This window comes from Periplaneta americana, chromosome 14, assembly GCF_040183065.1.
Source record: "Periplaneta americana isolate PAMFEO1 chromosome 14, P.americana_PAMFEO1_priV1, whole genome shotgun sequence".
NCBI lineage: Eukaryota > Metazoa > Arthropoda > Insecta > Blattodea > Blattidae > Periplaneta > Periplaneta americana.
The window spans coordinates 14,951,891-14,968,785 of NC_091130.1; the positions used below are offsets into that span (position 1 = coordinate 14,951,891).

At 35.1% G+C, this 16,895-nt stretch overlaps 1 protein-coding gene across 2 annotated transcripts in view; it reads right to left on the reverse strand.

The window, feature by feature from the left end:
• Window positions 1-738: 738 nt before the first annotated feature.
• Window positions 739-16,895, reverse strand: part of LOC138713172 (methyl farnesoate epoxidase-like) — a 79,379-nt gene continuing 63,222 nt past the window's right edge. For both annotated transcript variants that reach the window (XM_069845042.1, XM_069845043.1), the window contains exons 5-8: window positions 13,531-13,711; window positions 11,996-12,113; window positions 9,858-9,999; window positions 739-5,083 (exon numbers count right to left, since the gene is read on the reverse strand). In XM_069845042.1, the coding sequence (XP_069701143.1) occupies window positions 4,881-5,083; window positions 9,858-9,999; window positions 11,996-12,113; window positions 13,531-13,711 (644 nt within the window). In that variant the 3' untranslated portion in view covers window positions 739-4,880. The remainder of the gene's footprint in view (window positions 5,084-9,857; window positions 10,000-11,995; window positions 12,114-13,530; window positions 13,712-16,895) is intronic.

The following is a 16,895-nucleotide window of genomic DNA, read 5'->3' on the forward strand; positions in this document are numbered from 1 at the left end:
TTTCAGGCGGCTATGTTCGTTATGTAATATCTACTTTATTTAGCATATTAATTATTGGTGTTAACATAGAATATAGAGAGTGCACTTAAATTCAGGGGGTCATAAGTAAAGGGCTGCAAGTGCACTTAAGTTACTTTTGAGAAAATGGGGTTTAAATATTTAAGCTTTCGTAAAATCGGTGAAATTTTTATTTAAATTTTAATGTTTGATGCGATTAAAATATCCCTTTGCCACTAAAATTTTAGATAGTTTAGCTTACACTGGATGCACTTAACTCATGTTATTACAAATGTCAATAGCATTCCTTTGCTTCTAGCCACCTCAATTCAAACAAAGCTAATCTGAATTTTTAAACAAGTTGCTGAAAATGGTTGCCGTTCATTACAATGCAGGCTTCAATTCAGTACGCATATTATTAAAAACATTTTGAAGCATATTCTCTGAAATTGAATTTATCGTTTCTTGAATATAATTTTTTGGTACGATATTATTAATATAGGTTCTTTCTTCTATAGAAAACGCAATCATATTCATGAAACACACTATACACTGCAGTGTTTACTTCACTGCTTGAAGACTTCGAATGCAACAGCGGCCGTAAGTTTGTGTGTCTGACGGGAGCAAGGACATTAGTGAAGGGGTGAGAGTGAAGTACATTCAGAAATGCAGGTACAATAAAAATGCAAGTAAAAATAAAATGATGGCCCTGTATAAAATGTCAATGAGGAACACATGTGATTTCATTTTAAATATTTTATTTTCAATAAATTATTAATATTACAGTTAACAATAATAGATATTGTATGGAGTTGGTGTGCAGCGTGTAGTCCTGGTGTCTTCTATTGTCGCAGGGGTATTCATTATTGCAAATTTCAGATGAAGTTATAGCAACTTTCCTGTCCCAAGTATATCTGCGAAAATCTTCATAAAACATATTGTACTTTATGATCATTTGTTGTATTTTTCAAATTTTAATCATTATTAGAATTACAACACAATCGACAACAGGCCCCATTTTATTTTAATTCAGAAAGCCCATGAATTTTATTATAAAATGAAACTCGTAGCCAGTTCCGATTTGTAGGCTAATGTGAAAATAGGAATTGTCTTGTAGTAGAAGCATTTATATCTGAAATTTGTTTACAATAAAATAATACAGATCTAGGAACATAGATGAAACTGTATCTGAAATACAGTTCTGAGACATAAACCTGGTTTCTGTTACTGACTTTATAAATAACCAACTTTGCACCATTTTGTGGGATTAGATGTGATGTTAAAGACAATGGATTTCTCTTATTAGCTTTGTGAATGGACTTTCATGCGCTTAATGAACATAGTGGGTTTAGGATTAACAATAATATGTTATCAATTTTCTGATGTTTTAAAATACCAATAGTAAGTTCACAAGATAAGCGTATTTATATTTATTTACATGGAATTTATCCCGCTGTTAATATCTTTATAGCATTTTAATCTGTTCTGTTTGTATTATTGTGGAGGTAAATATTGATTTTATTTCCTGAATAGGAAAGTAATTTTGTTTTTTATTATTTGATCAAACTGTTATCTTTTATAACCTCTATATTCTCTGTATTTTAATAGGAATTAAAATTTTCTGTAGTGCCGGTATGTAATATCATTCACGTTCACCGTAAACATATTTTAAAATTGAAATCATTGATCAGTACATTCCTTTCGGCATGAGACAATGCAAGTTTTACTCCTACAGTTTTTACCACAATATTAAAGTTGCCCAAGAGTTAGGTAAGAAGTGAGACTATCATTCCTACAAATTTAGGAAGCACAGTGGTACATTTTAAGATGCTTAGAGGCGCTCCTATCATCTTATATTATATTTCATGCAACCTTCGTTAATATTATTATGAATGTGCTTTGTCGTAATTTCAAAACACTGAATGGAAAGGGAATGTGTTACCGTCCTCAAATAAAAGTAGTAAATTAATAATTAATTAATAAAATATTGATTTGTGGTGTCAGTGATATAATTTCTTTATCTTAGGCTATGATATAGCCTATATATCAAATTGTTTTATTAGATTTAATTTTTATTTATTTTTAGAGTTATTTTAGTTTTTTAGGATTTTATTTTGTTATTAATGATATAATTTATTTTATTGAGTGGGATATTATTAGCTTTAATTCTGAATCTATTTGGAATAATTTTTGTTTTATGATTATTATTAATTTGCTATTTTTGCAGATAAGTGAAATGGATTTAGAATCTTTAAAAAAGGTAGTATTTATGTTTAAAGAAGTTTTAGGTTTATATATTATTTTTGTTTTGTTAGTTATTTTTGTTCTGGTTGGGGTTGCTTTTTTAACTCATTGTAAATTAAAAGAAGAAAATAAAAATTAAGTTAAGCTTCCGATATCATATTATTCAGTTCGTTCTTTTGTTTCATTTCTGAAATTTGCAACATTATCTATTCAAGTGTACGGGCGAGGGACTTTTGGGTATTTCTCTGAAGATGAATTAATCAAGATAAATTGGTTTTATTTTAATAATTATATTTACTCGTTTATCATTTCGTTTTATATATTGTCGATTACTGAATGTTATGCGCCTTTAAAACAACGAGTTTAAATCAATAAGGTCCGTAATTCACTCTTCTGTTACAGATAAGTGGAAATTAACTGTCCTAATTTGCTTGTTTAGTGACCCATTATCTCAGGCACTGCTGGAGATATCGTAGTGAAATTTTTAAAGGATAAATATAGCCTACAAGGTTGCTAAGCAAAGTGGCACAGATTTACGGTATCAAGAAAGACAAGTTGTAAAAAGGAGATTTGAATTTTTAAAGTAATGTTGATTTTATTTTGATATTTTTATGCAAATGCCCCATTTTCTCAGGAACTATAAATGATAGAAGAATGAAATTTTAAACACAAATTGACAACAATACGATACTGAAATGGACGCACATTAAGTAACGTATGTATATTAGTTTGATAAAAAAATAATTACCGTACATAAAAACAAAATAAAATCAACATTATTAAAAAATCAAAACTTTTTTTACAATTTGTATTTCATGATAAATATGCTCCGGTTTACAATTTAAAACTGAAATAAATTTTTTGTACTATAGTGCGTGAAGTGCAATTTCACGCACTGTTCGCAGTGTGTGAAGTGAGCCTTTTCAACACCAGTGCGTGTAGTGAATGCAGTGTGCGTGAAGTAATGATTTGAGGCAATCGAAGAAAAAACATTTTATGGTACAGATTCGTGAAGTTGTATTTTGCCAGTCGTGTATTTCAGAAACTCGGCAAGCCTCGTATCTCAAACCTACACTCTTGTCAAAATACTACCCACTTCACGAACTTATATCTTAAATTACTATTCTTTAATTTGACTTCACAAACTGTAGCTGAGTGTTTCATTGTCTTTGCAGTGACAGATGAATCATTACGGCAACTTGACAATAGCATAAGGAGTTGCAAAGTTGCGGGAAATTTTTCCAGTTCAGGTTAGTACCCTGGCGCCGCCGGTATGGCATAGTTGCGCACCGCGGTCAATTGGGAGGCCTAGGCATGGCATAGTTGCGCCCCGAAGAAATCAGGTAGCAGAATGGACATGGCATAGTTGCGCCCCGAAGAAATCAGGTAGCAGAAGGGACATGGCATAGTTGCGCCCCGAAGAAATCAGGTAGCAGAATGGACATGGCATAGTTGCGCCCCGAAGAAATCAGGTAGCAGAATGGACATGGCATAGTTGCGCCCCGAAGAAATCAGGTAGCAGAATGGACATGGCATAGTTGCGCCCCGAAGAAATCAGGTAGCAGAATGGACATGGCATAGTTGCGCCCCGAAGAAATCAGGTAGCAGAAGGAACATGGCATAGTTGCGCCCCGAAGAAATCAGGTAGCAGAATGGACATGGCATAGTTGCGCCCCGAAGAAATCAGGTAGCAGAATGGACATGGCATAGTTGCGCCCCGAAGAAATCAGGTAGCAGAATGGACATGGAATAGTTGCGCCCCGATGGGCATAGTACACACGAAAGTGATTGTCATAATATAAACAAATTACTTACAAATATTACAGTGATAGCTGCATTGAAATCAGGTAGGCCTAGCATATGACCAATTTTGCTATTTAAAATAACCCTTTTTATATCGATCACACACAATAAAGGAACTGCATTTTTTGTTTGTACACCGATATCTTAACCCTACGGTAGAGGGTTTCGAAAATTGAAACTTAGAACCATTGTAAATTATTAACTCTTTACCCTTTTCACTAAACTTAAAATCCATTTAAATTAACCTCACTATACGCCACAGACGGTGTGAAGATCACTAATAAAATGTCAAGACAGCTAAGGCCCCATATTCCAACGGCTCACTCATTTGAATATGTCAAGTACTGCCAACTTCATGGTGTTCATTTTAACGGTATCATAATGAATATTAAATCGAATAAGAAATTAATAAGGTTGGTTGATTATGAGGCTCGAGTTTCCGTAATGTCTTTTTTCTCTACCTATTTCATCGGGGCGCAACTATGCCATGTCTCTTTCTCTACCTGATGGGAACGGGGCGCAACTATGCCCACAAAACAGGGACCCTTTTTTAACTGTTGCATCTTACCCGACCGTGGGGCGCAACTATGCCCTGCCCCGAAAAACAGTACCCTAGCGTTGCCAGGGCCCGTCAGACCTGAAATACACCTCTGGTTGAAATAACCCTATCTGTACGACTTGTTGAATGCATTCTTTTGCCATAGAATGTAAAGTGATCAATAGTAATTACAAGACAAAGTGTAATGGTGCCATTCTCTATGATCTCAGCAATAAAGAAAATCCGTCAGTGTCTTGTCTTCGTGTGGGAGCATTCAGTAAGGTGTGGCGGCGAATCGTTATGATTTCATGGGTTGGCCAAGGAAGCGAGGTCGTAGCAGTACGTCGTATGATGGTGGCGACATGGTGATTCCTGGAATCGGTAATGCAGAGGGCAATTCCTTGCCTGGTACGCGCAGGATCTCGTAGCGCTGCAGGATGCCGGCAGAAAAGAGGAACACACAGCCTCTACCCAGAGCCTCTCCCAAACAGCGCCTTTTTCCTGAAACAAAATAGTCAAGTTTTTAACGACGTTGTATATATTTGCTATTATTTAATGTCAATAATGGATTAAATGGTGATCTTACTCGTGTTAATTGTGTAAGCATGTGCGGCTTACAGCTGTTTCGGTGCTTCTTCACACCATCCTCAGAGCCTACTAGATCTCGGCGTCATCTCGAACTTCGCTGCCTGTTGTGTGGGTGCGTTCGATTGTTGAAAAATGTTGAAAAGTGGTGTCAAATAGTGTGTGTGTTCTGAAATTGATCTGTGTGTTGAGAATTTGATCAGGGTGTGTTTTAGTGTGTCTGCATATTTCATATTCTTCTATACTAAAAGCCAGGTTATGAACCGACTAAACCGGAAGCAACGTTCTGTCTCTCTCTTTCTGAGCTCTGTTGTCGCATAGTGGGGCGAGATTCAAAGCGTGTTCAGCGTTTGTCACCGATATGTTTAAAATAACTACTGTATACAGTTCTCGATAAACTATCCACAATATTAGTAATTAAAATTACTGTTTTAAGAAAGCACAAGCTAATGACGCTGGTACGAAATGCGACTCGTAATGCACGTGGTATTGCAAATGAACTGGGAAGTTTGGCTACACTGTCTCCGTGATTCCGTTGCCAGATTTTCGTTAGCAGACAACATTTTAACGTGAGGTCCAATGAAAAGCTACGTTCTCCTTCCCCCTTCCGCCCCGCCATACTCAACGTGTCATCGCTGCACAGGCTACCCCTCTAACCCGCACTTTCCTCTCGCCCTGCCAACTACTTCCTGTTTAGTCGGTTCATAACCTGGCTTTTAGAATAGTGTGTTGAGTTTTTGGTTTTTGGGTTGTATGTGTAGGATTTCCATGTCTGTATTTATGTTATTGTATGTGTGGTTAGCATTATACTTTTTTTTTTTAAGATGGGACATGACGGGAGCGTTGCGATCGGAAAAACAACTGAATGTCATATAGCGTGGTAGGCCTGTTGCTATGGTAACAACGGTTGAGTTGCCAAACTTACCGTTCCCACGTGGCGAGTGCTTAATAGCTCTCTGGCGACATTTATTGTGCACACAGTGTTAGCATTGGTACGTTTCGTCTTTGATTCTCTGTCGATTTTTGTATTGTTTTCTTACCTTTACGTCAATTGACAATGAATGTTTTAACGTCAGCCATCTTAATGACCTTCCATCAGCTGGCAGCGTGGTAGTCCATAATGGCAACATGGCATTGTAGTTCCAAGCTCGGCCGCTTAACTGTCATGTCCCATCTTTCAAAAAAACAAGTATAGTTATGTGTTCGGCATCTGTAGATGTATTGTGTCCTCTGGTTATTGCTTTAATGTGTTCTTTATATCGAGTTTGGAATGATCTGCCTGTCTGTCCAAGGTAGAAACTGTCGCAACTATTGCATGTGAGTTGTATACGCCTGTGTGATTGTATTTATTTGTTTGTGTTGTTTGTGTGTTTTCCGTTCTGTATGCTATGTTGTATTTCTGTTTTCTGAATGAGGATGCGATCTTGTTTGTGTTTTTGTTTGCGTATGTTAGTGTGATGTATTTCTTGTGTTCTTGTGTTTGTGTTGTGTTTTTGTGTTTTTTTGAGTTTTTGTTTTGTCTTCCTTATGATGTTGTCTATTATGTTTGGGTTGTAACCATTTTCTTGTGCTATGTATTTGATTGTGTTCACTTCTTCATTGTAGTGTTGTTGGCTTATGGCGCATTAACACGAGTAAGATCGCCATTTAAGTGTTAAAAGTAGTGTACGAAAGATTCAACATGGAATATTTAATGTCGTTGCAATTGGTACGAGTAGTTTGGTATTATGGTAATATGAGTACCAAGATTTCGCCATGGAATTATCTGAGAGTCTTCATATCTTTTATAGCACACACTCAATAAAATATTCAGTTGTCTCGTATATGGCATATCCGTCCTGAGGAAATGTCGCTGCGCTGGCCCGTAGTCGCTTTACGCGTTCTTCTTACCCTTGATTTCTTTCTTCATTTATTTAATCATTTCTTGTTTTATTTTTCCTTTTTAGCCTTTCATTCTCCATTTATTTATATCTTTCTTTCCCCATTTTTTCCACATGTTCTTTCTTTCTCCATTTCTTGATTTCTAGATTTTTTACTTTATTTTTTTCATTTCTCCTTTCTTGCTCAATTTCTTGAGTTTCCTATATATTCTTTACTTTTTTTGGCGTTTCCTTTCTTTCTAGATTTCTTAATTACTCTATTTCTACTTTTCCCCTTTTTCTTCATTTCTTGATTGCTCTACTTATTTTCATTTTTCATTTCTCTTGTCTTTCTCTGTTTCCTCTTTCCTTTTTCGGTGCTTCATTTCTTTCTCCATCTCTTGACTGCTCTATTTCTTATTTTCTTTTTCGGTGCTTCATCTCTTGACTGCTCTATTTCTTATTTTCTTTTTCGGTGCTTCATTTCTTGACTGCTCTATTTCTTATTTTCTTTTTCGGTGCTTCATTTCTTTCACCATCTCTTGACTGCTCTATTTCCTATTTTCTTTTTCGGTGATTCATTTCTTGACTGCTCTATTTCTTATTTTCTTTTTCGGTGCTTCATTTCTTGACTGCTCTATTTCTTATTTTCTTTTTCGGTGCTTCATCTCTTGACTGCTCTATTTCTTATTTTCTTTTTCGGTGCTTCATTTCTTTCACCATTTCTTGACTGCTCTATTTCCTATTTTCTTTTTCGGTGATTCATTTCTTGACTGCTCTATTTCTTATTTTCTTTTTCGGTGCTTCATTTCTTGACTGCTCTATTTCTTATTTTCTTTTTCGGTGCTTCATTTCTTGACTGCTCTATTTCTTATTTTCTTTTTCGGTGCTTCATTTCTTGACTGCTCTATTTCTTATTTTCTTTTTCGGTGCTTCATTTCTTGACTGCTCTATTTCTTATTTTCTTTTTCGGTGCTTCATTTCTTTCACCATCTCTTGACTGCTCTATTTCCTATTTTCTTTTTCGGTGCTTCATTTCTTGACTGCTCTATTTCTTATTTTCTTTTTCGGTGCTTCATTTCTTGACTGCTCTATTTCTTATTTTCTTTTTCGGTGCTTCATTTCTTGACTGCTCTATTTCCTATTTTCTTTTTCGGTGCTTCATTTCTTGACTGCTCTATTTCTTATTTTCTTTTTCGGTGCTTCATTTCTTTCACCATCTCTTGACTGCTCTATTTCCTATTTTCTTTTTCGGTGCTTCATTTCTTGACTGCTCTATTTTTTATTTTCTTTTTCGGTGCTTCATTTCTTGATTGCTCTATTTCTTATTTTCTTTTTCGGTGCTTCATTTCTTGATTGCTCTGTTTCTTATTTTCTTTTTCGGTGCTTCATTTCTTGATTGCTTTGTTTCTTATTTTCTTTTTCGGTTCTTCATTTCTTGATTGCTCTGTTTCTTATTTTCTTTTTCGATGCTTCATTTCTTTCTCCATCTTTTGATTGCTCTATTTCTTTTTTCTTTTTTCATTTCTTGTTTCTTTCTCAATTTTTCGGTTGCTCTATTTCTTCTTTTCTTTTTTATTTCTCCTGTCTTGCTGCATTTTTTATTTCTCTATTTCTCCTTTTCTTTTTCGGTACGTCATTTCTTTCTCCATCTCTTGATTGTTCTATCTCTTTGTTCCTTTTTTCATTTGTCGTTTCATTTTCCGTTTCTTGATTCCTCTATTTCTTCTTTTCTTTGCAGTGCTTCATTTCTTTCATCATCTCTTGACTGCTCTATTTCCTATTTTCTTTTTCGGTGCTTCATTTCTTGACTGCTCTATTTCTTATTTTCTTTTTCGGTGCTTCATTTCTTGACTGCTCTATTTCTTATTTTCTTTTTCGGTGCTTCATTTCTTGATTGCTCTGTTTCTTATTTTCTTTTTCGGTGCTTCATTTCTTGATTGCTTTGTTTCTTATTTTCTTTTTCGGTTCTTCATTTCTTGATTGCTCTGTTTCTTATTTTCTTTTTCGATGCTTCATTTCTTTCTCCATCTTTTGATTGCTCTATTTCTTTTTTCTTTTTTTCATTTCTTGTTTCTTTCTCAATTTTTCGATTGCTCTATTTCTTCTTTTCTTTTTTTATTTCTCCTGTCTTGCTGCATTTTTTATTTCTCTATTTCTCCTTTTCTTTTTCGGTACGTCATTTCTTTCTCCATCTCTTGATTGTTCTATCTCTTCGTTCCTTTTTTCATTTGTCGTTTCATTTTCAATTTCTTGATTCCTCTATTTCTTCTTTTCTTTGCAGTGCTTCATTTCTTTCTCCATCTCTTGATTGCTCTATATTTTTTTTCTTATAATTTTTCCTGTCTTGCTGAATTTCTTGATTTGTCTATTTATTCTTCTTTCATTTTTGGTATTTCGTTTCTTTCTCAATTTATCGTTTGATCTGCTTCTTCTTTTATCTTTCATTTTTGCTTCATTTCTCCATTTCCTGATTTCCCTATTTCTGCTTTCATTTTTTCCTTTTTCCTTTTTTCCTACATTTCATGATTCCTTTATTTCTTCTTTTGTTTTTCATTTTTTCTTTCTTTCTCCAAATCTTAATTTCTCTATTTATGAGTTGCTTTGAAATGCAAAGTGGTAGATTTCGCCGTTGTAGGCAGCATTTTACCGGCTGATATTCGTCCTGTTGCCCGGCAACCAGATCCCGTGCTACGGTAGCCATATATATTAAGAACCTTGTAGTTTGATATGATGCAGTGAATTTGGGGTATCAGTTACAAGTTACACTATTGTTCTGTAACTTTGAATTTGACGCTGTCTTGGAACTACCAACTTAAACGTGGACTTACCTACACCGAAGTTGAGTAACCAGTCGTCCTTAATAAGCTCTCCATTCTTGTCTATGAACCGCTCTGGTCGGAACACGTCAGGATCACCCCAGTGCTTCTGGTCTCTGTGTACTGACCACAGGCTGATGAGAACTGTGGTGTCCTGCCACACAACAGAGAGGCTACTGTAGTAGGATGAACTTGACAAACCACAGCAATTATTTTCATTGACATTTCTGGTCTCGGTAAGTTACAAGTTGACTTAAGAAATTGTATTATGGTTTTCGTCATTAAATGTCATTTATTCATATTAATGTTTTAATATATGATTGATATGTATTTGATGATTTATTAATTAGGGCGAACGTTTTCCCCTATTTCGGACATCTTCTAGTTCTTATGTAAATATTATAGGCTAAATGAACACTGTATACGAGTATCTGTTGATGTTTTTAAGGTGAAAACAATCAACAACTGTGACATCTCTCATGTTTACGATAAGATCCATGCAAGTAAATTACGTAGATTATAACATTTAATTATACAAAATATGAAATATAAAATTGTTTAATATAATAACGAACATAACTATATAAAGATCTAGTAGAAAATGACATAAGGAAATTATTAAATATGTAAGATAACATAACAATGTTATGTTTTTAAATTTTTAGAACTTTTAATTGTAAATTTTATTTATAATTACTTTAATGATATAGAGTTAAAAGAAGAATATTAAACCGAACCAAGAAAGCCTACAGTATAATATTTACTATCAATTAGGGAAGAGGACGGTATTTTTTTTTAACTTTTTTCCTATTTGAAGTAAAATATTAATTTTTTTTGTATGTAGAGACTCCATGAAGGCCGAGACGTAGATGGGAGGATAATATAAAAATGGATTTGAGGGAGGTGGGGTATGATGATAGAGACTGGATTAATCTTGCACAGGATAGGCGGGCTTATGTGAGGGCGGCAATGAACCTTCGGGTTCCTTAAAAGCCATTTGTAAGTAAGTAAGTAAGTAAGTAAGTAAGTAAGAGACTCCATGGCCGTAGGAACTCAACCAAATATAAATATTTTGAAAAAAAAACATTTGGGGGCCCAGATTTGAAAAAAAAGTACCCAATGCAGGATTTTACTAAAACCGATATATCTAAGCCATTTTTAAAGATAGGCCTAGACATACTTTGAAATTCAGAAAATGAAAAGAATATAGTAGTCTTTATTATTATTATTATTATTATTATTATTATTATTATTATTATTATTATTATTATGTGGACTGCAGTTGTCTTGTTTCATTTTCTTGTCCTAGCACAACAGCCATTCCACTTCAAACCTATCAGATATCGGTGAAGGAATTAAGTGTAACTTGTGTAAATCGTCTGTTTGACATGAATTGATACTAATTCCTCAAACACCTGTCTTTAGATTCATATCTTAAATGAATAGGATATTTCAAAATAAGCGAAAAAAGTTTTTCTTCTTCTCTGCATCTTTAACTGTCTCAGTTGTTTTCAAATTAATGGGCTTCAAAGTTTTCCTTATGCTGCAAGCGAATGGGTAGCTCAACAATATGGATGTAAAGGCTCATTCACAAAGAAAATTAAACGTAACGTAAGCGTTAACTCAACGTTACAGTAAAATCAAGAAGTCATACCATCATTCACGATGGGAACATAAACATAACAGCAAACATACTTGGTAACCATGGAAACATAACAACGACGCCATTTTCTCATATTCTGTCGTATACTTCAGCGCTCCACGATTGTGTTCTGTTTGCAAATCACGTAAGCATAAGCATGAAAATTTGGAGTTTGCAAACTTTCATGTTAACGTCTTACGGTAATGTCTATGTCAATGCTTATGCGAATCATTGTGAATGATCCCATTTGGTAGCCTGGGCGCAAACTTCTGTGTTTATGTTACGGTTATGTTTAACTTTCATTGTGAATGGGCCTTAACACTGCATCTGTTGCTTATTGAGACAAAATTAAATATATTAATAGAATAAATAGGCCTATTTCATGAGAAAGTCGGCAACCTAAATAACTTATTTATGACAAAATGTGGTTTATCATGTTTTACCATACACTTATCTTACATTATCCCTAAAAAAAAACTACGTCACGAGTTGAAGTGCATCTCGTTACCTTCGGAATGTTGTATCCGTGGAGCATTGTGTCCTTCGTTACTCGCCGAGGTCCAGTAACAGGTGTTACGACATACATTCTCTGCACCTCCATCAACACTGCTTCAACGTAGGGTAACCTAAACATAGGACTTCTCGTAGTAAATTAAGTTTACAGTATTTATTTAAACCACAGGGTGAGTAAGAAGACACTCCCTGTTTTTAAACACCTATTTCTCAAAAGGTTTACACAATAGAAACCCCCATTTTTGCTCACACATTGCCATTGCATGTACGAAAGTTACAACTCTATATGTGCTCTAGCACTTGCACGACATTTCCTCAAACGAACAGGTACATTTTCACAACTTTTCTTAGGTACTCGGCGGAAGTAGCAGCCGTTACTTCCATTTTTGTACAGACTTTTGAATTAGATGAAATTTGGGATGAGAGATAATTAATCTCTATGTACGTCAGTCTGTTGGAATTTTGTATCTTATTGATAACCCAGTTATATATTTGCAACCAAGACCTCTTCAGATGATATCTATATCCAGTGCTTTTGCTTCAGTCAAGTCTCATTTTACAAACCTATGGATCAACAATTGGCTCTCTTCTGACAAAGGAAAAATTTTACAGTCTGTACAGAAGAAACCAAATGACCTGGAAATGTACAAAAACTTGCCCAGACATGTTCAAACATTTTTAACAAGAGCCAGAACAGGTCACATTGTCACTCAATTGTACCTACACCGATTTCACATTCTGATAATCCTACTTGTCTGTGGTGTAATAATCATGATGAAGATCTGGAACACATTCTTCTATACTGTCCATCCATAAACCACAAAAGAAGTAAATTAAAATCATCAGTACCAGTTGCAGAAGACACAGTCCTGCAGTATATATTGACTACATCCCAACTCTGGCTACTAGTAACAGGCATCTATAATGAACACCAATCAAAATACCCCTCATTTCTCGTGAAAACAACAACTGAATAGACTACAGTGACTTATAGTGGACTTTATGTTGTCAGCAAACAGCTGGATACATTAAGAAGATTGATTGATTGATTGATAACCCAGTTATGTTATTTCAGCAAATTTCATCGACTGTGTAGAAATATCCACTCATACCATTACTTAAATGATTTGACGTCAGAGACTGCAAAAATCTCACAGAACTACAGATCCATCTGTCCACGAAACAAGAAACAAACGATAGATGGCACTCTTATCCAGATTCAGGGTTCTTATATGACTTGGAATCTTCCACTTAACTTCCCTTCCGAACAATGTCATTGCATACATCGTTATCGGTCTTTAATACGTGTATTTCCCTCGGCTGGATTTGAACCCGCAAACCTCGGAGATAATTACGAATAGAATTATCATTGGACCACTTAGGAGGACTAAAATTAATTTTTGGGACATTAAAAAAGTCTCATTTTCAAGATAGGATGTAAGCCATAATATGATTACAAGGAACTTAAATTTGTCAAAGAATAAACATAAATTCATCTTTCCTTATTTTGCACAAAGTTGTGACACTTACTTGTTTCTGTCTGCAAGCTGAGGTAATCTGTCGCATCCCACAACAGCGTCGATCTCTTTCTGAGCTTTGCGCTGTACGTCAGGATGTAGGAGCATCATTAATACCAAGAAATCCAGTGTAGCACCAATTGGGATAGCACCCGCGATGAAGAAATCCATACAGATTTGCATCAACTGGTCATCTGCAAAACAAATATATGAGTTTTCAGGTTTTCGTGGTGACTGTGATCACTTGATCAGAATCGTGGTGGGACTTTTGGGTATTCCATCACAGTCTAGTATATACAGTCACGAAGCTTGAGTTGTGAGGGTGCTAGGAACACTAGACTGTGCCGGTACTATTTCGCATTGTCTGTAATGAGGCGATAACAGCGATCCTAGTGGTGAGCAACTATCTATGGATGCATATTTACTACGTATTGAGCTTCGTGACTGTATAGTTTGTTACTCCAGGTTCAGTCGTCTGGATTAACCGTGTAACGAATATCTATTGTGAACGAAAAGAAATTCTGAGAACATGAAACCGCTGCTATAGAAAGCGCAATGCAGCCAATACAAGTTATTCATCTGTTGACATTTCAGAGTTATTTTGAACTTATTAAGTCTACAGTGTGGGCATAAAAGTGCTGTTCTTACCTGTGCGAGTGAGAGAGTCATTCTAAGATCGTTGACAAGATTAGCCCCTTCTGATAATATTGTACTTGGCGAAAAGAATGTCAAATCTAGACCATTGGTCGGTATGTCTTTAACTAAAAAGTGCATCACTTATCTGTAGGACAGTGGACTATAGTGGACTTTATGTTGTCAGTAATCAGCTGGATACATTAAGAAGATTGATTGATTGATCAGTAGGAAATACTTGACTAATTTCATGATACTAAGGTTTTGGTACAAAAATATGGTTCAAATTAAAAAAAAAAATAGTGTTTTTAATTACGTACATTTTTAGATTTCAGGAAGTTACATGTCAACATTTTTATCTCAAATAAATTTATACAATATTTACAAACAACCAATATATATAAACAAAAAAATAGCATTATAGAAAGACTGGTATAATTTCGTGATAGTACAGTAGTGGCAAAAAAAACCGGACCGACCCTTGTAGCTGATTTCAGAGCCTTGTTCACTCCAGAGCACGATAGACTGGTAACTAAGACTTTCGTGGTTCTAATCCTGCATGGGAAGGAAACTTTTTTTTTCTTCCTTATTCAAATTTATTCCCAATACTTTTCGATTGCTGGTAAAATTCACGTTCTGGGAATAATAAATTAATTAAGTAGTAAAATATCGCTGCAATCGAAAAGTATTGGGAATAAATTTGAATAAGGAACAAAAAAAAGTTTCCTTCCCAGGCAGGATTCGAACCACGAAAGTCTTAGTTACCAGTCTATCGTGCTCTGGAGTGAACAAGGCTATGAAATCAGCTAAAACGGTCGGTCCGGTTTTTTGACTGTACAAGGATATTTTCGTGATAGTCTTTAAATTCAAAATATTTAGGCATATTCAGTCTCATTTTAAATTCCTCGATCAGATTCATTCCTACAACCCAAACAATTAAAGTTCTTTCGGTATTTTGAAAAGCCTTGACATGTTTCATGAAACCATTGATCATAACTGACGCACTGAATCCATCTTTCACCATGCTTGCCGTCCTAGAAATTTCCTGAGCAAGGTCGCAACAAATCATACGGTTATCATTAGGCTTTTCTTTAAGCACAGATCTTCTTTGCTTGGCTCCTGAAGATGATGCTGTTTCGTTGTCTACTTCTCTAGCTCACTTGAGAGACTGAGAATGTCATTCTCATTGACTTCTGCTTTGGTCGCTTCTGGTTCTCGTCGAACTTGCCAGGAAAAAGACTAACTTTCTGTGCGCAGTTTTCATTTGTTTAAGGCACAATCAATTGTCTCTTTCATATCATTTATAATGTATTTCTTTTCACATTAGATTATCTGCTATCTGCAACATTCTCGACATGTACAATATATCAGAGATGCTATGGATACACACACAAATATTTTACGTTTCATGCATTTGATATTTCGGAACAACTGGATAATACCCACGGCAGAGCAATGTCGATAGTCGATGTTACTCGCTGGCCACTAGTCACCAGGCCTTACCGAGCCGTGCCAAACAAAACACAATCGAAATGGCGGTAGTAAAATTCGTGACTATATTCTTAAATAATTCACTGCATTAGTCAAGTGCAAGACTTCTGGCTTCTGTTGCATTCAAACAATTATAAAATACGATAATTTGGTTCAGGGAGCATCCGTTTTTGATGCAAAGATAATTTGTTTGGCTTGTTTCTTAAATAAAATTACGAAATGGCGTTCCTGTGCTTAATATTTAATAAAAAAAAAGAAATATAGCAAAACTGTTTTGTCTCGAGACTCTCATCTAAGTCACGTAATAGGTCACGTAATCTACTTCAATATATTTGCGCAAATATATCTTGTAGCTAACAGTGGTGCTATCTCTCAGTAATGTTCAGTTCGAAGGAGGTAGAGAGAGAAAAGAAACAAATTTCTCCCTCCAATGACGCCACACACCAACGTCGTGTTCTTATGTTGGCAAGATTGTGTATTTACTTAAATTTGGTGCTAAACGTAACGGCACGGTTCAAAGATACCGTGGGAATTTTCCAGTTTAGCGGATATTTCTTTCACTAGAGAGTGTTGTTATAGCATATAAAAATTTAAAGAAAAAAAAAATGGCCTTGTGGAATGAGAAAATAACCTCCCAAGATAAGACTCTGTTACATAGTCAGTTCATTGATGGGCATATGTTTTTCATCATGAAGTATACAATGTCAGTACTTATCACAAAACACAACAATATTGAAAACAATTTGGACCACAAAACACAGCAAAAAAACTCCTCTTTTAACAAAGGAAATCGGATGGTATATTCACTTATAAATTCAAAGCTATAGATCTCACAACTCTTCAAGTAAGTAATTTCCAAAAAATAAAAAATAAATAAATAAAAAATAAAAAAAAATCCGCTCACGACACTGCAAAAACGTAGTGAACAAAATCTATGTTATAGCACATCTTCTGTCATTTATACTCATACAATACCATAAAAGTTACATTTGTCGCTGGTATAATTTCGTGGTAAATTTAAAAATAAATATCACGAAATTAGCCATGTCGCGAAATTAGTCAAGTTTGCCCTATAAGAATTAAGGATGTTAGGTAAAATCTGAGGGCACATTTGAATTTAATGAATCAAAGTAGAGGAGAGTCGGGTAGTATCGGACATCGGGTAATATCGAACAGTGAGTTTCTTTCATCTACCACACGATGATAGTACCTGATTGACATGGTTACGTTTCTGTGATGTCGCATAGAGAAACG